Source organism: Pteropus medius, unplaced genomic scaffold (genome assembly GCF_902729225.1).
Source record: "Pteropus medius unplaced genomic scaffold, Ma_sr-lr_union100, whole genome shotgun sequence".
Lineage (NCBI taxonomy): Eukaryota > Metazoa > Chordata > Mammalia > Chiroptera > Pteropodidae > Pteropus > Pteropus medius.
The window spans coordinates 9,958,431-9,985,889 of NW_024340701.1; the positions used below are offsets into that span (position 1 = coordinate 9,958,431).

At 37.9% G+C, this 27,459-nt stretch overlaps 1 protein-coding gene across 3 annotated transcripts in view; it reads right to left on the reverse strand.

Annotated features, from left to right (window-relative positions):
• Window positions 1–27,459, reverse strand: part of FYB2 (FYN binding protein 2) — a 104,642-nt gene that overhangs the window by 55,017 nt on the left and 22,166 nt on the right. For 2 of the 3 annotated variants that reach the window (XM_039887343.1, XM_039887361.1), the window contains exons 2-4: window positions 14,880–15,618; window positions 12,788–12,946; window positions 10,995–11,028 (exon numbers count right to left, since the gene is read on the reverse strand). In XM_039887343.1, the coding sequence (XP_039743277.1) occupies window positions 10,995–11,028; window positions 12,788–12,946; window positions 14,880–15,618 (932 nt within the window). The remainder of the gene's footprint in view (window positions 1–10,994; window positions 11,029–12,787; window positions 12,947–14,879; window positions 15,619–27,459) is intronic. The other variant, XM_039887354.1, reaches the window with a different exon arrangement.

The following is a 27,459-nucleotide window of genomic DNA, read 5'->3' on the forward strand; positions in this document are numbered from 1 at the left end:
CACTCTGAGATTTCTCATTAACTCACACACTCTCGTTCACTCTTTGAACAAACGAGGTTAGTGCTAATGCTGTCTACATTATCCCATTTAATTCTCTCAGTGGCACCCTGAGGCATTTCACAGACAAGGAAACTGAGCCGTGGACAGCTTCAGCAACTTGCCCAAGACAGCACTCTTGTTAAGTAGTAGAATGGGTCTGGAAACCAGGCTTTTTGATTCCTAGTTGGTTGCTGTGTTCCTCTGAATTACAGGTCACCCTTGAACCCAGGGGAAACTGTGAAATGAAAATAATGAAGCACAGGATGATGGGGAAGGTCAAGAAGCTTACAAGTGGGTTTTGGGTGATATTTTTCAAAAATTTGTTAGGCTGATCCTATAGTTTCACAGATCAATTCTTTTATATATCAGTCATTTATATAGGAAAAATGTGATGGGGAAGTCACTAGCCTTCTCTGTGCCTGACATTATCACCTATAAGATAAGGACAGCATTATGTAATCTACATTTTGAGGTTAAGGCGAAATCGATGAAGACATTGACGACTTCAGGAATGGCTCTGAAAGCATTTGACTTTTAACACAGCCGCTAAAGCAGATTCCTAATAATCCAGTGGAACTTCTGCAGCTTGAAACAAAATGACCCCAAGTCCTTACTTTCATCATTAAGGTCAACTTGTAAAATATCTGTATTTAAAATTTCAGGGTGTCTGCTTTGAGGTACCATAAAATCTAACCCCATTTATTTGCTTTATAGAAGAGGGAGGCAAGGTCACCCTCTGAGCTAGTGGCAGGCTTTACTGGAAGTCCTGTGTCCTGACTCCCAGCTACTGTACTAGACCTTGTCATAGACAAATCGCTGCCATCCATCAAGTGTTTATGACATTGCTGGGCACTTTGTGGAATTATAGATCTTCATCTCAACCCTTATAGCAATCCTAGGAAGTAGGATTTATTGATTTCACCATTTCCCATGTAAGAAAATGGGAAGCCCAGAGATATTACATAACTTTTCTAAGATTACACAGCTAGTGTGTGGAGCTTCAAGTATGAATCCATAATTCTATGCTCTTAACCTTTTAAAACATACTCCCTGGATCTTCTAATTTTCAATTATTGCTATGTCATTCAATTTAAATAAATTTCAGTTCGGTAGCTGGTAAGAAAGGAGTATTAGATTCCCTGCTTTCGAAACATTTATAATTTAGACAGGGAGGTGAAATACACCCAAGAAACTGGAAAATAATAAACATAGACTATATATGAGTCTCAAGCAAAGTCCATTGTATTACTCCGCCAACATATGTGAACCGTTATTATATGTTACACCGCCCCACCCACACCCTACCTATGGACGTTTCCTGCCTCTGTGCTTCTGTATGTGTGGCTCCTCTGCCTGTAATATCTTTACTACCAATGTGCTCTTCATAAAACTACCTAGTCTTTAAAATACAAATTAAGTGTCATTCTCTCTGGTCTTCCTATAATCCATTCTCCACATAGCAGCCAAGATTTTTTTTAAAAGATAATTTAGATCTTGTCGCAATCCTCCTTAAGACTCTCTAGAGGTTTCCTCTTCCTATGGTTTATAATTAAAAACAGACGACAACAAAACCATCAAGCACCTCATCTTTACGACCTCACTCCTAGCAACCTCTCCATACTCCTACCATTCTCTTCCTCCCTTATTACAGTCTAACCACACTGGCCTCTTTTCTGTTCTGCAAGGATATCATGCTCTCTCCTACCTTGAGGACTTTGCAAATGCCATTCCCGCTGTCTGCAATACTTTCTGTATGGCCAGCTCCTTCTCAACCATCAAGTCTTACCTTAGATGTTGCCATCAAGAAAGTCCTTCTCCTGCTCCCTTTTCCAAATAACCTTCCTCTCAGCTATTTCTATTTCCCACAATCCTCTGCTTTATACCGCTCTTAATAGTTGTTGTACTTTTAAAAATTATATCTTTTTTTTAATTAGTTTAATTTTGTAGCTCTTGATCTGGGATCCTTTATATAACTCACTGCTGAGTCCCAGTGACTAACACAGTGCCTGGCACATTATAGGCTCCTAGTTGTCTTTATTCTCCTGTGATACTCACGGAAATGCTACTAACTCTTAGATGGACTGGTAGATAATATTACATCATTATTTTTTTTTTCATTGGGCTTCTCTTCTGCACCAAGGACTGTTCTACAACATAAAAGCAAATAACAGGCAAGGTCCTTGAGCTCAAGAATAAGTAGAATAACTAGAATAAATATTATCCTTTGAAGCATTAATAAATATCAACGGGAGAATAAAGCATGCTTAAATATGGAATAGATGGTAGCTTGGGAGAGGAAACGTGAGCTGTAGTCAGGGAGACTGACATTTAAGCATCTATCATTACCTTACATCATATCATTATTTGATAACTTGCCTTTCTTCCCAACTAAAGTGTGTATTCCACGAGGGTAGAGGGTTTGTTTTGTTTTCTGTTGCATTACCAGCACCTAGAACAATGTCTGGCACATACTTGGGGCTCAGTAAATGTTCATTGTATGTATGTATGAACGAACGAATGAATGGTAATGATGAGAAAGAGCTTATCAGATGAAGATCTGGGAGAAGACCATCCTATACACAGGAAAAAGCAAATATTTCTGCTTGGTAAGAAAATGCTTGTTGTGTTTGAGGAGAAGATAAAATGACAGTCAGTGGGCTGAAGACAGCGATCGAGGGAGGGAGGGGGTGAGGAGAGGAGTAAAGAGTGGAGAGTAAAGAGGGGCCAGAACATATAAGACCTTGGCTCCGGTAAAGAGTTTGTGATTTTTCAATTTTATTCTAAAGATAAAATGGAGGTGAAGTGCTCAATGATTAGTCTGATTAAATAAATATTGAATTCAAAGTGTATTGAATCCACAGAAGAGGATGAAGACAGGAAAGTGCCCTTCATGAGGGCTAAAATAATGACAAGATTCTTGGCAGAGTGTTACTTGCTGGAAGCTAGACTGAAAAAGAGAAGAAAGAGGATTTCATTTGAGTTCGTATCTTCACGTGGCAGCAGTCTTTACATAATATACAAGGCCAAACGAAGAGCTCAGATCATACTAATTATTTAGCTTTGTTTAATATTAGAAGGCTATATTACATATGCAAATTAATAGGAAATAAAGATAACAGATTCTTAGAATGTTTTCTTTATATAAAAGTTCATGGAAGGTAATATCATTCTATCTGTCCATCCTTATCCCCATCAATCTGTTTATCTGTTACTTCCTTAGTCTATCAATTACTTAGTCATTAAAGAATTATTACTTTCATGTCTGGGGAAACAAAGGTGAAAAAGACAGGCAATCCCTCCCCTTATAGAGTTTACAGTCTCACAGATATCTCCCCAGATCCTTCATGTTGGAAAAATTCTGAGACAGAATAGTGTAGCTGAAAATCTTTATAAACATACATACAGTCCTGAGTTCACATCCTGGATAAGCTCTGTATTATCTTGTACTTTAGAGGAAGTCATGAAATGTCACTGAGCCCTTGGTTTCTTATCTACAAACTAGAAATATTAATTTTGCCCTTCTAAGATGCTCATGGAGCTAAAATGAGTCTGACAGATGTAAAGGGCTGAGCAATTCTCCACACATGGCCATATACTCAAAGATTAGCTTTCATTAACTTTTCTTTGTACCTTTCTTTCTATGTACAAAAATAGACTCCAAGTCTGCAACTTGTGATTGTCTGATTTCTTCATAAATTATGACTTTTTCCAGCTTATCATTTGAATGCCACTAAAGAGAGAAGCCAAGGCTTGGCTCCAAATGCTTTCATACTTTGGCTCTACCCTGGCCAGCCTTCCTTACACAGATCTTTCTGCAGACAGAAAATAAAATCCTAAGGCAGATGTTCAAGAACACTGGCCTGGAGAATGTCCAGGCTCAGTTTGTAGAGCAGGCTGTGAGTCTGTTAAACCTTCCCTTCTTTTGCCTTAAATGAAGATCTCATGTGAATCTGCAATAAGGCAGCCTGAGTGGTGGCTGGGAGGCTGTGCTCTGCATCTAGGCTCACTTGGCCAGACCCTGGAACTGCTGATCTAGTTGCACCATCCTGGATGACTTAACCTGGCCCTATGGTCGGAGAGTCCACTTACTTCAAGGGATAGTTGTAATTGGGAGTTTTAAAATGAGAGGGTAGACTAGATAAAGTATAGAGCGCAAGGTGTTATCTTTGGAAAGTGCTCAATCAATAGAATCTTTAGGTGATTTTCTTAAAAGGAGGAATACTTGAAAATATGAAAGAAAAGAAAAACCCTAAGTAAAATCCATGACTCCTACCTTGTGAAAGGCAGGCCAAACAGTGTCCTTGTTGTGTCCCTGAAGCCCAATTAAAAAGGGATAATAAGAAATTATTAAAGAGGCTTAAGCTGAAGCCACCTGAATGTTCTGGGTCTAAAACTTTATAACGCATAGGCTTAAAATTCCTGCTCTTCATTCATGCCCCATAGCCATCCAATTTAGTACACTGAGATATTGGGGCCCACTTTCACCTCCCAGATATTATACAGGAGCCTGCTTTGCTGTTGGTCGGTCAGAGCAGATCTACATCAGTCCTAATTACCTAAAATGGCCATTCGGAAGGAGCACTGTAGTTGCAAACAATTTAGACTCGTCTTTAGAGATTCTGATATTATGCACACAAAGGAACAATGACATACTTCTTTTGTTTTGTTAAGTAGAAAGCAATCACAAATAGCTTTCAGGAAGAATCAGTCTTGTACAGAGCACTGATGATGTGCCAAGTGCTCCACATGTGTTCATATCAACAATGATAGAAAAAGCAAATCACCTGGAAGTGGTCCTAGATTCCTATCTTCCTCTCACGTCTCACTCCCCACAGCTAATCCAGCAATTGCTGGCTTGCCTCCCAAATATAGCTTGAATCCATTAATTTCTTTATCTCCATTTCTACCACCTTGTGCACATCAAGTTATTTCGCTTCTGTGATTCAGTTTCCTCATCTACAAAATGGGATGATTTCATCCACTTAATAGAATAAATAGAATCATATATGTACTTAGAACTGACAATATGTTAAGTGTGGATTGCTATTTTTAATGCTATTATAATTGTCATGTTGTTGTAGTGGCTTCCTTGGCTGTCCTCCTCTTGTCCCATGTTTCTTCACGAAAGGTATTATTTATACAGCATCCAGAATGATCTTTACAAAATAAATGCCAGCTCATGTCACTGTTGGCTTAAAATTCTCCTATGACCTCCCAATGCATTTAGAGCAAAATCCAAATTCATTTCATGGCTCGCAAGAGTCCTACCAGCATTCCCCTAGCACACTGAGTTGTAGCCATGCTTCTTCCCCGCTTTCTGGATCTTTAAAGGTGAGGAGGATGTTCTCCCTTGAGACTGCACAGTTGTTGCCTCTCCCTGGAAAGTTCTTCTCCTAGACCTTCCATGACAGGGTCCTCACCATTCAGGTCTCGACCCAAAGGTCACCACCTCAGAGAGGACTTTCTTAAACATCCAATACTTCTTTTACTGTCAAATCCCCAGTTACAATCCTAATACTTACAACAGTTTTTTCTTTATAGCAGTTATCGCTATTCAAATAAGATATGTTTTGTTTGGCCACAGTGTTCTGATATCATCTTTGTTTTACTTGAATGCCCTAGATAAGGCATTCACTCCCCACTTCCACAGCATCTGCTCTTCCTAGTTGTCTAATGTGGGCCCTCGACCCAGTCCTGTAATCTGCCCAACTCCAGGAGGCGTTTGTGTTTCCCAGTCTGCATGGGGTAGAGATATCAAAAACACAAATACAAAAGCATGTTCCAAAGTATTAGGTTGAAAGGGGTCATCCAGAAGATTCAAAATAGGCTTATATTATCTTTTAAAGACTATCATCAATGAAAACACAAAATTAAAAAGTTTGGGAGAGAAAATGGTACACTCCTGAGATCTACTCACAGCCCTTCATCTGAAAAACATGGTACTGTCTGAATCTTTTCTATAGTGAAATAAAGAGCTTCTCCCTTCCTTAGTGTCTAGTTGCTGAGATTCCCAGAGTCAGGACTACCCTCTGACACTTCCTAATGGGAGAAAAGCCATATTTAGAGCTAATGAATAAAATATTAGCCGACTCTGCTAAGGACTGACAGAGACCAGGTACTGATTGCTGCCCTGGGACTAACCTGCTTTGCTCACAGAAATAAGGATTGCTGTTCAAGAGAGATGCCAGCCAGCTGGGTTCACATGAAAGTGTGATAGCAAAGAATAGTCTCCAAAGAGTCATTTCACTGTTGGGAACTAATGAGATATTAATAATCCAGAGATAAGAGATGTGAATACCAAGGGTTGAGGCAACTAAGACTCACTGAACAGCTTCTGAGTACTCCATGCTTTATACAATTTCTCTCATTTAGTCTTCATGGTAATCAGTGAAGTAAATATTATTGTGTTCATTTTACAGATGTGTCTATCAAAGCTCTGATCTGTTAAGACTTCTCTAAGGTACAGAGGAGGGGTGTGAACCTATGCTAATCTGATTTCAGACCTTTACTTGTTCCGTTACACAACACCACTTCTTGTATTTAATATACAATATGAGGATGCTCAGAAATGAGTGGCTATTGTAAATGCACTGGTTTCCTAACAGGGTGATTAAAGTATATATAGCATCCATACAAACACAGCTAAAACACAAGAACTCCTGTTTTGTGAATAATAGTCAAAAACAACAGTTTTAGTTTAGAAAAGAATGTAGGGCTTAGCTATTTTAAAAGCTGTCATGTAAAAAAAGGGTAAAGACAATTTGTCCTAGTAGTTCCTAGACAAATGGTTGGGAGTCTGGGACAGGAAGATCTTTTTTCTAGCTCAATTTCAAGGATGTTTGAACAAACAAACAAATGTGTATGCACACACGTGAATACATACAAGATTTTTTGTCTACTTTATACATTTCTCTATTCTCAACGTATATGAGTCGATTCTCAATAAATGTGTTAAATGAATAAAATCTGCCCCAGCAAAGAAAAACACTGGATTCTCTAGGTAATGAGCTCCCCATCAAAGGATTTTTGGAGACTATAATTCTAAGCATGGATTCTTGTGTCTGGTGGGAGGTTATTTAATAACTATGCAAGCTTTATTGAACATTCTGTAGATGTGAGGCATTGCACTAAACACTTATTTCATTTAACCTTCACCATAATTGTATGAGTTAGGCACTACCAATATCTCATTTTACATAAGAAGAAACTGAGGTTTGCAGAGGTTAAGGCATTTGTCCAAGGTTACATAGGTGTGTAAGTGGTAAGGCTTGGATTAAAAACCCAGGTTTTTGTTAACATTATGCTATATGGCCTGGCTCCATCAGATAATTGCCAGGTCCCCCTTCAGTGATGAGGTCCTACATACTTTATTTCTAAGCTAATATCTGTATTGAAGATTAATATCATGAACAAACGAGTACCAGTTTCTATGGAAGTTGTATCTAAGGCCGCTCAGCATCACAGCATTTACCTGTTCAAACTAATTTCTTGTCACTGACAAGATAAAGTCCAGACTCCTTAACACGACACTCACTGCACTTTAGGATCTGGCCTCATCTCTTAAGTTCTCATATCACGATACTTTTCATCCATTTATATTCTCCTCTTTAGTGCCATCGCCTTGCTTTCAATCACGTTCTAGCTCTACACTGAACGTGCATTGGTCCATCAATTTGTCTGTCCGTCTGTCCGTCCCACCCACTAACCAAACTACAAGTTAGGAATGTGGTTATTTCCAGGAACAATACCCTGTCCTCACCCACCTTACGGTCTCACAAAAGAGAACAAATAAGTAAACCTATCTAATTCTAATCCCTCCTGTGGGATACATCTCAAGCTCTTTATTCTCCCATGAAGCCAACCCTAAGAATCTTGGTCCCTCTTCATGTCTTTCGGCTTTCACTCTTACAGTACAATGGCTCATATCATAATTGAGGTAAACTGAACCTCATTTCAGATTAGGTTCTAAAGTCAGTATGTAAAAACAGTATAGTCAAATTGCTCTTGTAAATTCCGTCAGAAGAAGGCATCACGTTAGAGACTGACTACTGTTTCCCAATACTTGCTCATTACAGCAAGATTTCCATGTTGAAATGGAATGCTGTTTCTCTGATGAAAATGCTAGGGAAGAAGTCAGCTTAGTTTAGAGCTAAGCTGCAGAAAAAACGCACACTCAGCTAAACACTGTGAACACAGCACACTCAATCATACTGAGATGCTTCCAGTATGCAAGGCACGAGAGAACGAAGACTGATACAGAGTACACCAGAATGCCACTGTCCCCTCAAACTGTCACTCTGGGGCCGATGCTCATTGAGAAAATAGTGCAAACCATTGCCTGAGCTGTCTAAATTGTTTTCTCTCATTCAAGTAAACGCACGTGGAACGCACCTCCGCTGAAATACCTTGTGCTCTCGTTTAACTCTTTCAAATACACATCTAAACTAGGCATTCCTGGAGCACATGAATTGTGTCTAGAACCATATGGTCAGTTCTTTGTTGAACGCAGTTGCCTTATCTATTCCTTGATGTACAAGATCCTCCTTGATTGGGTTCTTGTCTACCTTAACAACCTCATTTCTTTCCATTTCTTACTATACTTTCTATACTCTAACTCCACTTAACCACTTTTAGTTTGGCAAATAAGATGTGGTACCTCACACTTCCTGCCTTTGCCTATAGTGTTATCTATGTTATCCAGCAAATGTGGACCCTCATAACTCATTTCAAATGTTTCCTCTTCGGTGCTAGTTTTATTATATTATTATTATAATATATTTTATTATTATATTCCTATTCTTCACCCCTTCCTGGAACTCTGCACTTTGCCATGTAAAATTTCAGTGCCCCCACCCCATTCTGACTCAGCTTGGCCATGTGTCTTGCTTTGACCAACAGGATGTTAGCAAATGTGATATAGCAAGGGCTTGAAAAGTTTGTGCAATTGGGCTGTCTGCTCTGACCATTAAGAGAACATTCCTCAGTTAGCCTACTGCAGGATGAGACAGATGGTGCTAAGTCAGGTTGCCCCAGTCATCCCAGCCAAGGCAATGCTAGGTCAGCCAAATGCAATCCGACCCCTAGACACAGAAGCGACCCCAATCAATATGAGCAGAACTGCTTGCATAGTCCGCTAATGTGAGTAACACCAGCAGAGATCAGATCAGCTGAACCCACTCTCAAGTTGAATACTGTTGATGTTTGTTGTTTATTATTATGTTTATTATTATGTTTGTTGTTTATTTGTTGTGTATAACTCTAGCAACAGGTAACTCATATGGATTTCCCTGACTCTCCAAGGAAAAGTGATCACTCTTGCATTTTTGCAACCTCTGAATCTTGTACCTTTCTCTGTTACAAAACTTAACGCATATTACTATTATAAATATTTATAAATGAATAATATGATTACTTGTTTTTATGTCTAGTTGTCCTTCTAGGACTGACCTTCTTGAGAACAACATCTTTGTGAGGGAGATGAGGTGATATAGTCAGAATAGTTTGGGTATACCTATTAGTACAATCATTATGGAAAACAGTATGATGGTTCCTCAAAAACTTAAAAATTGAACTATCATATGATATAACAATCCTGCTTCCGAGGATATAGCCATAGGAGATTAAATCAGGATTGCAAAGAGATATCTGCACACCCATGTTAATTGCAGCATTATTTACAACAGCCAAGATATGGAAACAACTTAAGTGTCCACTGATAGATGAATGGATAAAGGAGATGTGGTATATATTTACATGGAATATTATTCAGCCACAAGAAAGAAAGAAATCCTGCCATTTGCAAAAACATAAGTAGACCTTGAGGGCATTATGCTAAGTGAGGTAAGTCAGACAAAGACAAATACTGTATGATACCACTTATATGTGGAATCTTTTTTAAAAAACTCAGTTGTAAAAACAGAGAACAGAATGATCATTACCAGGGGCTGGGGGTATTGGAGATGTTTTTTGAGGGGCACGAACTTGCAACTAGTATATAAATAAGTCCTGGAGCTCTAATGTACAACACAGGGATTATAGTAAAAAAGATATTATAAACTTAAAAGTTGCTAAGAGACTAGATCTTAACTATTTTCAACACACACACACACACACAAAATAATAACTATGTGAGGTGATAGAGGTGTTAGCCAAGGCTACTGTAGTAATCATATTGCAATATGTAAATGTATCAAACCAACAGGTTGTGCACCTCAAACTTACACAATGTCATATATCAGTTATTTCTCAATTAAAAAAAAAATTAGTGTGTGCATACCTGAGTTAGAATCATAGCTGTGCAAGTGGCAAACTTTCTGAGACTGAGTGTCTTAGCTGTAAAATGAGGACAGTGGCAGCAACTTTGCAGCCTTCTCGAGAAGATAAAATGAGGAAATCTGTATAAAGTAGCCAACCAGTTCAATGTATGACACTCATCAAAGGGCTCAATAGATCGAGGGAATTAATGAGTTGATACTTTCACGGCAAAATTCTTAAAATGAGCACACCAAAAATAGAAGGTCCTTTGTCTCATTACCAGTTCCTAACGCCACACCAGCTGCCCGGGGCATTCTGTAGCCTCTAATTCCATTTATTACTATGGAAGCTAATGTTTCAATTTACTGACCTAGATTGTACAATAAATAAAAGTACCTCAGAGGATCATCTTTGCAATTTAACATCAACACGGCTGTTAAATGCAGTTTATTTAATCTCTTATCTAAAACAAAAGTTACAGTTTGGCACATAAATCTGCTCTTTCTGCAGCTCTTCTGAGACATGTGGCCTGTGCTTTTTCGCTGGTCTTGGGCAGGCTCAGCAGCCTCGTTAGTAGGCTACACTCCTGCACAATTAAGAAACAGTTTCACAAACTATATAAATGTCTAACCAATGTGCTGTATACTTGAAACTAATAATAAAATAAAATAAAAAGCTAAAAAGCAAAAATAGGTACTCACCTCTCTGGAGGCAGGTAACCCTCTTCCACAGCTGCTGCAACAGTAAAAGGCAGAATGAAAAAGAGCCGTTAGCAGCAGCTTGATTAAAGCTAATTATGTTTGTGCAATGAGCTGACTCCTGGGGAAAAAATGTGGAATGGCAACTCACCTGCGCCCCAAGCCTCCCCTTCTCCTGGCACCCAGAGGAACCTGTCCTGTATTACAACCCTTGCCCACACTTCATGGTGCTTAATCATGAGTATTAATCTCCTGTATTAGATATTGACCTCCTGGAGCACCAGCATTTCTGTTGGGTCTCTCTCAATCTCTTGCGTCTATCACAGGGCCTGGCAAATAGAGTGTAACTGCTTGACACATGCTTAAAATAATGATAACATTCATTTATTGAGCATTTACTGGTGTGTCAGGAAGTTTCGTCTTTCCATGCCTCATCTCATTCATTTATCCTCACAATAATCCTATGAGTGGAGTGTTATTATCATCATCCACATTTACAGGCAAGGACAACGAGGCTCAGTGAATAATATGCCCCAATTTAAATACTAGTGAGTGGGGAAGCTGGGATTTACAAAGCCTGTTTTATTACAAAACATTTAATACTTTGTTCTATGTTTTCTGACAACCCTCTTCCCTTTCAGAGAGATGGCCTAAAATATTTAATGTTTATAAAAAACATACTTTGTCTTCTCTGATATGAAGGTGGCCATGTTATTAAAGTATACTTACAAGAGCTCTATTTCTCTATATAGAATTTTCCAGTTTTAGTAAATATGCTACTGAAGTAAGCATTACATAGAATTCTCTTTTAGATAAGACTTAAGATGACTTATAGCAATTGTTTTCCAAATGTGGTCCCTGGACCAGCAGAATCCCCTGGGAACTTGTTAAAAAGGCAAATTCTCAGCCCTCCAATTCAGAAACTCTGGAATTGGGGTCCAGTAATGGATGTTTTAACAAGATTTTGATGCATGCTAAAGTTTGAGAACCACTGAATTAAAGCAGTCAAATGAGCAATCAATGAACTAAGATTGAGCTCTCTTAGTATACCACCTGCTGGCACTCATGGCCACAGTAAAACAAATGTTAGCACAGCACTGTATATCACTTTAAAGTGCGGGTTCACCTCATGTTTCATTAAAGCAAACAGAAGCAAAGGTGTTTAAAATGTCAACAGGATCAGAATGTAGTGGGGGTAGAAAGGGGATGAGAAGGTATTTCTTTACCTAGCGGAGGAAGACACAATAGCACAGAAAAATGGCTTCCAAGAAAGCTCCCGTTCCTGGAAAGAACCATGGGGGACAGGGGTGGGAGTCCTTCATTTAATTACTGAAGGCAGATCACAGAGGCCTGAGGGACCCTCGTGTATCACAGGTCAAGTTCACACCGACTTCCTCCCTTTGCACTCCCTCCCCCTCTTCTATTGCACCAGATCTGTTGACAACACAGGCTTTATAGGAAACACAAAGGCTCTCTGCCTCCCTGCCCTGCTCCTTTCTGTTTTCTTCCTCTTGGACAGATTCCCAGTGATCAAATGCAATGCTCTCAGGGGAAGCGGGCTGGCTCAGCAGCGATAAAGGGCCAAGAAGTCCCACAGATTTGTCATTTCACAGGCAAGCTGCTACGGCCTCTATGTGAGAATAAGCAGTGATGGATGTCCAGCCCCACGTGAAAGCAGTTCAGTATTGTCACCTGGGAACTGAAACAGAGAGGGAGGTGACTGGGGGATACAGGCGCTGGGGCCGTGACTCCTGCTGGTTGGCTGGCTGCGTGCGGGGCCCTGTGCATTTCTTTACCTTCCTTGTAGGTCTTGGGAACACCTGTCTGCCTCTGGAAGGCCTGGAGGTTCACGGCTGGGGGCTTCGGTGGCTTTGCAGGAGGAGGACCCAGAGAATCCATGGAAGGCAGTGGCTTCGTTTTGGCAAGTTGGTGATGCTTGACATCTGGCTGTTTTTCTGAGCACAAACAATCTAAAATGTAGGTTATTATTATTTCCATTTCATGGCTTAGCAGGTGAAACTGACCAGTTTCCTTGCTTTAGTCTCACTCTCTTCCAATCTATCCTCCACCCCATAGCCAGAGTGTCCAGATCAGAAGGCAAACCTGATCTTGTCACCATCCTGCTGCTCAGAAAGAATGAAGCCCAATTTCCTCAGCATGACATCCGTTCACTCCCTTCTCTGGCATTTAAATGGCATATGGCCTTAATTGACATTTCTGGATTCTTTTCTAATATTTTACCATTTTACTTCCTCGACTTGAAGCGCAAACATCTTTTGCTCACACTACTGACATCTCAGTTCCCCAGATTTGATTTTAAAAGCCTTAAAAAGGCATTTATCCAAGATGTTGTTCATGCCATTCCCGGTTCTAGAATGCTGTTCCCTCACTTCTCTCTTGCCCAACTTTCCCTCTTTAAGGCCCTACTCCAATGATACCTCCTCTAGAAAGCTCTTCTTGATTTCTACCAGAAATCAAGGACAGAATCAACCACTCTGTTTTATATCTCCATCACACACTGTTAACACCTCTCCAGCGAGATATATTAGAAGGGTGGGTCTATCTTCACACTGAATGTAGGCTCCTTGTGGGCAGAGACTGGGCCATACTGATCTCTCAGCACCAAGCACAGGGCCTGCTTCAGAGGAAATGGACAGTGACTATTCCCTGAAAGAGTTCTTCAGGCACTTATGACGGGCAAATACCATGGGTGCTATAAAGAGGAGTAAGAACTGATCTCTGATTTCCAGGGCTCTGCCTAGGACGGGCTTCAAGGCTTACTTCGGTACATGGGAACCTGTGGATTTTGAGTCCCTCCAGGACAGTCTCTATTTCATATATTGTATCCTTCTGCACTAATAAGCCAAACTCCAACAGAAATTCCAATATTACATATGAAAATAGTATCTGACTCTTACACTGAAAATATCATAAAACCATACATTACCCAAGTGCCCGAATTTTCGGTTTACATAATATAGTGGTTGACTGCATGATAAAACTAAAGTTGGCTAGTGTTTCCCAAATACCCCAGTGCGACTTTCTCACAGCCCTGCTGACCTCTGCAAGAAGGGAAGGGGGCTTCCTTCTTCTTCTCCCATCCCAAAGGGGTGGAACCAGCTTGGTATATCTCAGCAATGATGAGAAGGCCAATGTGAGGAGAGAGTAGAGTGTGAGAAAGGTAGGCAAGGACCAAATCACATGGGTACTTTAAAATGGCCGGAGTTGAACTTGAGCAGGAGACTGATGTGATATAACTTATGCTTTAGAGGATCACTGCACCTGCTAGGAGGAGAATAGAATAGAAAAGGGCAAGAGTATGGAAGCCAGAAGACCAGTCGGGTCCTTGTTGTGGTCCAGATGAGAGAAGATGGTGGCATGGACATGGGCAAAGAGTAGAAATGGACAGAACTGAAGGGATTCAGAATGAAATCTGGCGGTAGAAGCAAGAGCTTGCTGATGGATTGGATTCAAAGAATGAAACGGGGAGGAATAGAGCATGGCTCCTAGGTTTTGGCCTGAGCAACCAGAAGGATGGTTGTGCTGTTTATCAAGACAGGGAAGATTTCAGGGAAGATTTCATATAATTTACAGGAGAGCATACCAGGCTCTACGAAGTTAGATGTCCCAAATTCATGTATCTTATAAGATGTAGAGCTAGGATTCAAATCCAAGTTTGCACAAACTGTCTCAAAATATAATTCCAGGAGATTAATCGCTTTACCAAAATCTACAATTACAAGTCAGCAGATGGGCCTAGAAACCTGTGTCGGAGTTTGGAGCAAACATTGCCAAGGTCACATATGGGACCTTCCCAAGTCAGCAAACTTTAACTCAGAAAAAAAAAATTAACTCTACCCCTAGAACTGTGGGGATTAGATTTCTCACCTGGGGCCTGGCTGCTGAGCTCCTGCTCATAGATAGGCTGGCAGGCATTCGCTGCTGGGGTCCTCTCAGGACTGGGGTGCTCTAGGCTCTTCCTTTCATGTTGAGCAAGTAGAAAAGTGGGAACTTCAGAGGCGGCACGTGATTTTCTTTGGGCCATCAAGTGCCTCTTGGAGGGAGTCTGGGTTCCTTTTATTTCCAGCTTTTTCCTGGGCTCCTCTGGAGAAAGCCCTGTGCTTTTCTGTTCTTCCAGATGGAAGATGCTACTGCCACAACTGGCAAGGGGAAAGCCTGATGACATCTCATTTTTCTGAGACGAAACCTTCTCCCAGTTCCAGAGCTTGTCTCTGAAGCTACTTGTCACAATTTCTTCCTTACTGGTAGTCTTAGCATTTAACTGATCCATGTTTAAAAGCTGAGAAGCCGTCTGTGAATTTACTGCAGAGCCATCAGACCTTCCTGGAGGTCTTAGAGAATTAGAACATTTATGATTCTCACTCTTCTGGGCAAACTTCATTTTCTGGGGTTTAAGAGGCTGGGGTTCACCACTGGAACAATATGGTGGGAGCTGACTATAGTTAGATGAGAAGGGTTTCCCATTGGCCAAAGTCCTTGTTGTCTGTGTGCTTCTAACATTACCCTTTTGAGAAACACCTGCTGAGATTTTAATAGGTCCTGGAAGAGATGGTATATCGAGATTTTGAAATTTAGCTTGGAGTTCCTTGAAATTTCTTAATCTTTCCTAAAGCATAAAAAGAAATAGAAATGTCTCATTATTTTAGGAAAAAGGCAGCATAATTAGCTGACTTCACTGTGCACACTAAGGGGCCCTAAGTGCTGATGTAAAGCCATCATTCACCCATTGAGCTATATCAGCCAGCAATGCCATCGTCTATGTGAGATGGAATAAAAACAATTATTTCCTCTTTGAAACACTTCAGATATGTTTAATTTCTTTGCACATATAAAGAACTCTTATAAAAGAGATAGTATTTATTGATAATAAACCCCTCAATACAAACTTATTTGTATAGGCAAGCTCCCTCCTGCTAATACAAATAAGTTCTAAACCCCTTAGTTTGACCTTCAAGGTTCTTCACAATGTGGTAGACTTATGATCTCCAGCCACAGCCCAACAACTACCCTTAAACCAAATAGGATTATTTACAGTTTTCCTAGAAAGTTTGTACTCTCTACCACCTTGACTTTATTCGTGTGTTCTTGCTTCACAAAACAAATCAACTGCTTTCTTGTAACTTCAACGCCCACCTTCTTAATTCCCCTGGGGATGACAGCACTGACTTCTTCCATGCCTCCTTGGTACTTCCACAGCAATTTATATTTAATTTGCTGTTCAACTTAACACCATTGAGTGGAGAAAAGAAAAAACTTTGGTACTAGACAAGTTTTTGTTCAAATTCTGAGTCTGCTCTTTATCATCTAGGCAGATATTTTAGGAAACTTGGTGCAGTCTCATTATAAAAATAAATTGCCAAGTGGTAGAAGGATGAGGGCTACCACATGTAAAGTGTTCGTCACAGTGTCTGACACACAGTAGTAAGCCTATGATAGATGAAAGCTATTTGTAAGAGGCTAGAGGATACTCTTATATTTTTTATTCCCCTTGGGAGATTGTGTTCTTCCTTCTAAATTTGGCTCAAATTCATTATATGAAAATAATGGTAGGAATAGCAGCTCGACCCTTGTGGCGGAGGAAGAGATATGCCCAGGATGGTACAGTGAGTTGGTGGTCTAAGTAGGTAGAATTAGACTTGACTCCTGCTTGGTGCTCTTCCTACTGCTCCCCCCATTCTCTCACTAGACCTAATTTATTTTTGACAAGTGCACTTTGTTATCCTTTGTCTTCAAAAGGAAGAAAGCGATGGAGATAGAGTGTGCGAGAATGTTTAATGGAGCCATTTCAAAAAGTAAGAGCCACTATCTTCTCCTGATCATTGAGGGGCTTAATTTTATGTACACAGATAATCTCCATGCTAGTGACTTCTGATTTAGCAAGCTGAGGGAATGTTGGGTGACCTTTTCTCACCATGTTCACAGTTGACTCACGCCTGCTCTCTGAAGATTTAGGAAGGGAGAAAACTTGAACAAGACACATAAAGCAGATGTCTGGGAGCTTGCTTACATGTTTAGCTCCCACTTCTCTCCCTCTTTTTCACGCTGTCTCTCTTTCACAGACACCCACACACACAGCCCATGTACACATTTATAGCTTTCTTTGTAAATTACCAAGGGTTGATTTCTTATATTTCAACCAGCAGTCAAATTAATTCCATTATACTTTCTCTCCCCAGATGAGGTAGAACCAGATCTGAGTATGAAGTTTAGCTTTGCCACTTTCTAGTTGTGTGTCTTAGATAGCTCACTTAACTACTCTGAGCCTTGTTTTCCTCACTATAAAATGGGATAATTCTACTAACAGTTAAGGGTTATTGTAAGGATCAAATGAGATAGTAGAAATACATCCTCAGTAGTTAATTTTTTTTTTGAATTGTGGTAACATAAACAAAACTTAAAATTTACCACCTTAACTATTTTCAGTTAAGTGCACAAGTCAGTAGTGTTAAGTGCATCCACATTGTTGACAAGGTCTAGAACTCTTCATCTTGTGAAACTGGAGTTCTATACTCACTAAACAACTATCTGTTCCCCCTCCCTCCAGCCCCTGGCAACCACCATTCTATTTTCTGTCACTATAAACTTGACTATTCTAGGTGCTTCATAAAAGTGGAATCATATGTATTTGTCCCTTTTGTGATTAGCTAATTTTAGTTAGCATATTGTCCTTAAGGTTCATCCATGGGATAGCATATTGCAACCTCTTCTTTCTTTTTAAGGCTGAATAATATTCACTGTATGTGTATACCACATTTAGTTTACCCATTTATCCACTAATAGACACTTGGGTTGCTTCCATCTTTTAGTTATTGTGAATAATATTGCTAAAAATATGGGTGTACAAAATATATCTTTAAGACCCTGCTTTTAATTCTTTTGGTTATATCCAAGACGGGCAATTGCTGGATCATATACGGTAATTCTATTTTTAATTTTTTTGAGAAATCACCATTACATTTTCCACAGTTACTGCAGCATTTTACATTCTAAACTGTCACATGGGTTCCAATTTTTCTACATCCTTGCAACACTTTTTTTTTTTTATGGTAGCCATCCTCATAAGTGTGAGGTGGTCAGTGGTTAATATTTTTTTAAAAATATAATGATAATTATTTTTAGCTCTTTACGAAGCACAGAGAGTCCCAAAGAGGAGGAATCCAAAAAAGCCCACACTAAGACACATCGTAATTAAAATGCCAAAGGTTAAAGACAAAGAGAGAAACTTTAAATTAGCAAGAAAAACGCAATCACTTACAAAGGCGCTCTCATAAGACTGTCAGCTGATTTCTCAACTGAAAATTTGCAGGCCAGAAGAAATAGGCACAAAATATTCAAAGTGATGAAAAGCAAGAACCTGCAACCAAGATTACTCTACCCAGCGAGACTATAATTTAGGATTGAGAAGCGATAAAGAGCTTCCTAGACAAGAAAAAGCTGAAGGCATTTATCACCACTAAACTAATCTTACAAGAAATATTAAAGGGCTTCTTTAAGTAGAAAATAAAAGATCAAAAATATGAATAAGAAAATACAGAAAAGAAAAAATCTCTCTGATAAAGGCAAACACTTAGTAAAAGCAGTGGATCAATGTACTATAAAGCTGGTACAAAGGTCAAAAGGCAAAAGTTGGAAGATGTGTAATTACAATAATAAATTAAGGCATACACGCAAACGCAAAAGAAGTAAAAAATAACAACAAAAGCATCAACGTGGAGGGGTGAGTAAAATTGTGATTTTAGAATGTGTTTGAGCTTAAGCAACTATCAATTTAAAATAGACTGCTCTAAACATAGCTTGGTATATATGAAGCATATGGTAACCACAAATCAAAAATCTATTAGAGATATACAAGAAATAAAGAGAAAAGAATCCAAATGTGACACTATCAAAAGTCACAAACGTACAAGAGAGAGCAGCAAGAGAATAAGAAAAGAGAACTACAAAACAATCTGAAAGTAGAAATAATTACATACTTATCAATAATTAATTTAAATGTAAATGTACTAAATGTTCCAGTCAAAAGACATAGGGTGGCTGAATAGATTTAAAACAAAATAAAACAAGGTTTATACATATACTGACTGCAAGAGACCCATTTCAGACCAAAAGACACACACAGAGACCGAAAGTAAAGGGGTGAAAAAAGATGTTTCATGCAAATGGAAACAAACAAAACAAGCTGGGGTAGCAATATTTACATCAGACAACATAGACTTTAAAACAAGGGCTGTAACAAGAAACAAAGAAGGGCATTTTATAATGATAAAGGGATCAATCCAACAAGACATAACTCTCATAAACATCTATGCACCCAACGTAGGAGCACCTAAATATGTAAAGCAAATATTGACCAACATAAAGGGAGAGATTGACAGTAATATAGTCACAGTAACAGACTTTAACACCCTATTGACACCGCTAGACAAATCTTTCAAACAGAAAATCAACAAGGAAACAGTGGCCTTAAATGACACACAAGACAAGATGGATTTAACAGGTATTTTTAAAGCATTTTACCTCAAGCAGTAGAGTATACATTCTTCTCAAGTGCACATGGAACATTCTCTGAGATTGATGACATGTTAGGCCACAAAATATGCCTCAGGAAATTTAAGAAGACTGGAATCATATCAAGTATCTTTACCAACCACAGTGGTATAAAACCAGAAATCAATTACAAGAAAAAAACTGAAAAACAAACACATAGAGGCTAAATAATATGCTACTAAATAATGAATGGGTCAACAATGAAATCAAGGAAGAAATCAAAAGATACCTTGAGACAAATGAAAATAAGAACACAAAATCTATAGGACACAGTAAAAACAGTCCTAAGAGGAAAATTCATAGCAATACAAGCTTACCTCAAGAAACAAACAAACAAAAATCTCAGATAATAATCTAACCTTATACTTAAAGGAACCATAGAAAGAACAGCAAACAAATCCCAAAATGAGTAGAAGGAAGGAAATAATAACGATTAGAATGGAATAAATGAAATAGAGTAAAAAAAAAAAAAATAGTCGGTCAATAAAACAAAGAGCTGGTTCTTTAAAAAGATAAACAAAATTGATAAACTTTTAACCAGACTCATCAAGAAAAAAGAGAGAGGGCTCAAATAAATAAAATCAGAAATTAAGAGAAATAAGAACCAAACACCATAGAAATACAAAGGATTATCAGGAAATACTGTGAACAATTATATGCTAACAAATTGGACAACCTGGAAGAAATGAATAAACTTCTAGAAATATACAATCTCCCAAGATGGAATCAGGAAGAAAGAGAAAATCCAAACAAAAAGCTATTAATGAAGTTAAATTAGTAATCAAAAAATTTTCAACAAACAAAAGCTCTGGGCCAGATGGCTTCATAGGTGAGTTTTACCAAATATTCAAAGAATTAATACCTATCTCTCTCAAATAAATCCAAAAAACTGAAAAAGAAGGAAAGCACCCAAACTTATTTTACAAGTTCAGTATTCCCTGATACCCAAACCAGACAAAAACACTACAAAAAAATTATAGGGCAATATCTTTGACGAACATAGATGCAAAAATCCTCAAAAAATATTAGCAAACCAAATTTAGCAATACGTTAAAAAAAGCATACACCATGATCAAGTAGGAGGCAAGGCTGGTTCAATATCTGCAAATCAATTATTGTGATGCACCACATAAACAAAATGAAGATTAAAAAAATCATATGATCATATCAATAGATGCAAAGTGTTTGACAAAATCCAATATCCATTTATGATAAAAAAAAAACTCTCAGAAAAGTGGAGATGGAGGCAAGATATCTTAACATAATAAAGGCCATGTATGACAAAACCACAGCTTAATATTATAGTCAACAGTGAAATGCTGAAAGCTTTTTCACATAGATCAAGAGCAAGACGAGGATGCCCACTTGCCCCACTTTTATTTAACATAGTATTGAAAGTCCTAGCCATAGCTATTAGACAAGAAAAAGAAATAAATGCATCCAAATTGGAAAAAAAGTAAAACTGTCATTTGCAGATACCATGATACTCTCTATAGTGAGCCCTAAACAATCCACCAAAAAACTATTAAAACTCATAAATGCATCCAGTAAAGTAGCAAGAAACAAAATGAATATTCAGAAATTGGTTACACTTTTATATGCCAATAATGAACTATGAGAGGGAGAAATTAAGAAAACAATCCTATTTACAATTGCATCAAATCAAAGAGAGTAAAATACCTGAGGATAAATTTAACAAAGGAGGTAAAAGTTCTGTACTTGCAAAACTAAGACACTGGAGAAAGAAACTGAAGAAGATACACATAAATGAAAAGATAAATCATGCTCATGGGTAGAATGAATTTACTCATTAAAATAGTCATACTACTCAAAGCAATCTTCAGATTCGCAGCAATCCCTATCAAAGTACCAAGGACATTTTTCATAGGACTAGAATAAATAAGTCTAAAATTTATATTGAACCTCAAAAGACCCAAATAGACAAAGCAATCTTAAGAAAGAACAAAGTTGGAAGTATCATACTACCCAATATCAATCAAAGTAGCAATCAAAACAACATGGTAATCACACACACACACACACACACGTACACAGATTATTGGAACAGATTAGACATTCCAGAAATAAACCCATGCCTATGTGTTCAATTAATCTATGACAAAAGAGGTAAAATACACACACACACACACACACACACACACACACACACACACACACATATATACACACAGTGATGTAAAGATAGTTTCTTCAATAAATAGTGTTGGAAAAACTGGACAGATACATGCAAAAGAATGAAATTGGATTAACATATATGCCAGACCTGATACCATAAAACTCCTAGAAGAAAACGTAGATAGTAAACTCTTTAACATCATTCTTAGTAATATTTTTTTGAATATTTCTCCTTGGGCAAGGGAAACAAAAGAAAAAACAAACAAGTAGGACTACAACAAACTAAAGAGTTTTTGCACAGTGAAGGAAACCATCAACAAAACAAAAAGTCAACATACTGAATAGAAGTTATTCACCGGTGATACATTCTATAAGGGGTTAATGTCCAAAATACATAAAGAACTCATACAACTTAACGCCAAGACAAACAATCCAATTAAAAGTGGGCAGAGGACCTAAATAGACATTTCTACAAAGAGAGCAGATGGCCAATAGACAAATGAAAAAGTGCTCATTATCACTAATCATCATGGAAATACAAATTAAAACCACAATGAGATATCACCTCCCACCTGTCAGAATGGCTATCATCAATAAATTAACAAACGAGTGTTGAGAAGGATGTGGAGAAAAGGGAACCCCTGAGCACGTTTTTGGGATTGTAAACTGGTATAGCCACTATGGGAAACAGTATGGGGTTTCCTCAAAAAAATTAAAAATAGAACTACCATATGACCCAGCAATCCCACTTCTGGGTATTTATCTGAAGAAATCCAAAACAGTAATTTGAAAAGATATGTGCACCCATATGTTTACTGCAGAATTATTTACAATAGCCAAGATATGGAAGCAACCTAAGTGTCTATTAATAGATGATAGGAAAAAGAAGAGGTGGTACATATATACAATGGAATATTACCTAGCCATAAAACAGAATATCTTACCATTTGCAACAGCATGGATGGACCTAGAGAGTATTATGATAAGTGAAATAAGTCAGACAAAGAAAATACCATATGATTTCACTTACATGTGGAATCTAAAGAACAAAATAAATGAACAAATGAAACAGACTCGAATACAGAGAACAAACTGATGATTGCCAGATGGGAGTGGGGTTGGGGAGCTGGATGAAAAAGGTTATGGGGACTAAGAAGCACAAGTTGGCAGTCACGAAATAGTAACAGGGAAGTAAAGTACAGCATAGGGAATATAGTCAATAAAATTGTAATAACTATGTATGGTGCCAGGTGGGTACTAGACTTATCAAGGCAATCACTTCATAAATTATATAAATGTCTAACCACTATACTGTACACCTGAAACTGATATAAAATAATATTGAATGTCAACTGTAATTGAAAAATAAAACAAAAATTTAAGAAAGAAGTACAAATAGGTAGTTATAGAAATAGGTATGGGGATGTAAAGTACAGCAGAGGGAATATAGTCAATAATATTGTAATAACTGTATGTAGTGTCAGATGAGTACTAATTTGTAAGTTTTATAAATGTCTAATCACTGTGTCGTACACCTGAATCTAATACAATATTTTGTCAACTGTAATTGAAAAAAGTGTTTTTAAAGGCATTTTAGGAATTGCTGGATAGTGTTGTAATTAGATTCCAAGTGCAACCTTTATACATTAGCTTTTAAAAGCTGCAAGTCAGGAACTTTTACATTGAACAGAAAAAGAGACTAAAGTATTTAGTGAATTAAAAGACAGTCTCATCTCCTCCTGCCTTGGGACATCCCAATTATGCTTCGTATTTTTCTTTTTGTACATAAAAGACAAGGAAAGGTCTTAGGAATGCTTGTTCAAAAACATGGTGATTGATTTGGACTTTTAGGCTATTATAGTCAATAGCTTGACTCTGTGGCAAAGGAACTCCCCTTTGCCTGAGAGCCACTGTGGCTACAGATATGCTAATGACAGATACTGATGAATAAGTTTTAGGTTTCTCTTTGACTATATTTGTACCTCATGCTGTAAAGGCTTTGTTGTGGTCACATCATACCCAACATTTGTCTGTGATTAGACTAACCTCTTATGAAATTTTAATATTGTCTCTAACGTTACTATTTCTAAATGTAACATTTCAAATCTGGTACCCTTGCTTCCCTTGCTGGCTAATAATTCTGATCATGACTGTATTTACTCACAGACCAACTATTAATGCTAAGTATTGATTTAAAAGAAAATCTTTTGGAAAACACTGAAATCATCTGGTTTGCAGATGGTTCATATCTTAAATCTTTAGGAGGATATTATCAAGCTGGATATGCAATCACCCCTGAGGCTGAGGTCACTGAAGCTAAGCCACTCTCACAGGCTAAATCTGCTCAACAGGATGAATTGTTCACTCTTAACAGAGCGAGTATATTAGCAAAGGACAAAACAGCCAATGTTGATACTGACAGCAGATCTGCCTTTGAAGTTGCTTATGAATTTGGAATGCTGTGGAAACATGTTTTTAAACCTAATCTGGAAAACCAATAAAAAATAGCATTTATGTAAAAGATCTGTTAGATACTATTTGAGTACCAAAAGCTTTAGTTATTATAAAGGTTTCTGGATGCATGATTCAAAGTTAGCAAAAAGAAATACGATGACAGATCGACCTGCAAAACTGCTGCTATGCAAATGTCAAAGCCACACTTAATTGCTTTAACGTCTGCAAAACTGAACTTAGACCAATTACTACAAAAAGACAGCAATGGGCTTTCTTAGCTTAAGAAAAGAAAAAAAATGGCTGGAAGCTGGCTGTAAATACCATAAAGAATTGAATTTCTGGTGTGGACTAGATAAGAAAGTGCTTTTACCAGGAGCAATTCAAGAAACAGTTTTGACTTATCTTCATGAGTTAACACATTGGGGCACTGATAAGTTACTCAAAGTATTTCTGGAAGCTCCTTCAAAAATTGCCTCAAGCTTATATAAGAAATGTCTTGTTTGTCACAAACATAATTCTGGAAAACCTTTACATAGTTCAATAGGACATTTTCCCTTACCTTTCGGGCCCTCTGAAGTATGGCAAATTGATTTTATTCAGTTACTTTACGTTTCTGGATACAGAAATGTGTTAGTAACAATTCGCATGTTTTGGTTTTTTTTTTCATTGTGTTGAAGCTTGCCTCTGTACAAAGGCAACAGCTCAAGCAAGAGCAAACATACTTTTAGAAAAAATAATTCCTACTTGGGGTTTTCCTTTAGGACTACATAGTGGCAGGGTAACTCATTTTATAGGACAAATACTAAAAACTTTTGTGAAATTTGGCCAATATTACAGTATTTTCATTGTGTCTACCACCTTCAGTCTTTTGGGCTGGTAGAAAGGACAAATGGAATAATAAAAACTGAATTGGCAGAACTTACTGAGAATCTTAATATATCCTGGCTAAAGGCTCTACCGATTGTACTAATGAATTTACGATCTACTCCTTCTGGACAACATAACTTGTCTCTATTTGAGATAATTACTGGGAGACCTATGAAATTGATTTCCTGTCAGAAGGATTCAATATCAGTAAAAGGAGACATAATACAATATTGTAAAACCCTTATAAAAGATTTGAAACATAACACTATGCTTGTGGAGAAATTCTGCAATAATAATAAAATTAGACAGACCGATGAATTAAAAACAATGTGATCTCTAACCCAGAAACTGTGTACTGGAAAAGACAACTAATTAAAGGTTCTCTGCAGCCCAGATGGAAAGGACCATATCGGGTTTTTTGAGAAATCCTTGTACTGCTAATTTAAAAGGTGTTGACGCATGGATTCATGTGTCTCATTTAAAAAGAGCTTTCACCTCAAAGATTTCAAGACCACAATATTCAGTAACCAACATCAGACTGTTAACTAAACAACTGTTTATGCTTTCTCTTATTCTTTCCTGTTATTCTTTTAAGGGAAATGTTTTTATTTAATGGGCTTTTACTTTTATTCGACATAAAAACCAAAGTGATTATTGGGTTTGTGGTCAAATACCTGTATCCAGTATTTCATGTTTACATTGGTGGGTTTCTCCCTTCCATTAGACTAATAGAAAAGCCTTACAAAAAATGATTATAGAATAAAAACAAAATTCAACTTTAAGTTCAGCTGATATTACATTACGAAACCTGACAAATGGCCAATTAACAATACCATGGAAATAACTGATCAGAGTTTCTCTTTTTCCTATAATGCTACTGTTCAAGCAGCCTTAAAGACAATAAATAGTGAGAATCCTGACAAATGCACAAGAGCGATTGGACAATTGGTACAAATTTGGGATGGGTTCATATGGTTAACTCCTGGACACGGGCATTTAAGCTCTTCAGCTTTTTCATTTTGAGAACAATGAAACCACTCTTGACGAGTTTCCTAACAGTATTAGAATGTTAGAGGAAATACCTAACCATCAATGTAATTCTGTTATAACCTTAAAAAGTTCTAATAGGTTTGAGACAGACTGGGAAAAAAAAATGTGAAACTTATTGGGTAGCCCCTAAAGGAATGCATTGGCTTTATGGTATAAACCTCTGGCTTTGGCTACCCCCAGGGTGGGTAGGGAAATGTACTATCAGATATCCATAGGCTCAAAGACGTATTCACCCTTCAGTCTCTTCCACTGCTAACCCTGCTTTTCTAAAAGCACAATGGACTAGATTTGTTTTGCATTGGTATGATCACTTAACAGCACCTTCCTTAGGAATTGAAGATGTTATTGCTTATATTGAAAATTTAACTAAGTTTACTCAATAAGCTCTCAATGACAGTCAACAGGGCTTAACTTTAATAAATACTGAAAAGTCTTCAAAGAGAAAAGTTGTCTTACAAAATTGGATGGAATTAGATATCATCACTGCACCTCAAGGTGGCACCTGTGATCATAAAGGCAGAATGTTGTGTTTATATTACCAGTTAAAGCTGGAAATATAACCTCTTTTAGGACATATGCAGAAACAGATAAAAACCCTCAGTGACCGTGCTCTAAACTTAGAAGAATTATTGTCTAGTTGATTTAGCTCTTGATTCTTGGATCAAAAATATCTTTCAAATTGGTGTGATTGCTATCTGGGAATATTTCTTATATCATTTATAAGACATATATGCTTATGAGTGAAATGCAGCTGGAGTATGTGCCAGCTCCTGATATGATAGCAAGACGCATTAGCTTTATTAGGCATAAGAGTCCTCTGATTAACACACAAAAATAATTAGTCTTTTCCTAATGCTTCAATTTAAAATTGGCATGCATATCGGCTGGTTATAAGATGGCAAGCATGTGTCTGACCCATATCTCCCCTCCGAGGGACATGATGGACCCAGGGAAGGTATTGCCATTCTGGCAACAAGGGACTTTAAGGCATTTTTTAAAAAAGATCTATGACGTTTTCTGAAGGAAAAATTCTGATCCAACAGGTGAAACGAGGAAAGAGTAAAGATAGGGAATATATAAAATGGAGTCACTTTAACCAAGCTGCTAAAATTATTAACATGAAGTTTGAGGCATGAAGAAAGACTGTTCTTATTCTAACTAGCCTGGAAACAACTTTTTTTTTAACGTTCCAGTCCTGCATCATTGCCTGTGTATACCTCTGGACCTCCAGGTAACCCTCTAATTATCCTCTAAAGGACTCACATATACAACCACCTGATATCCATTATCCAGACCACTGGAACATGGCCGGACCTCCTGGCATCCGTCTTCTGGACCTACTGGAATCTCTCATCCTGACTGCCTGACATCTGACTGATAACGATCTTAGACT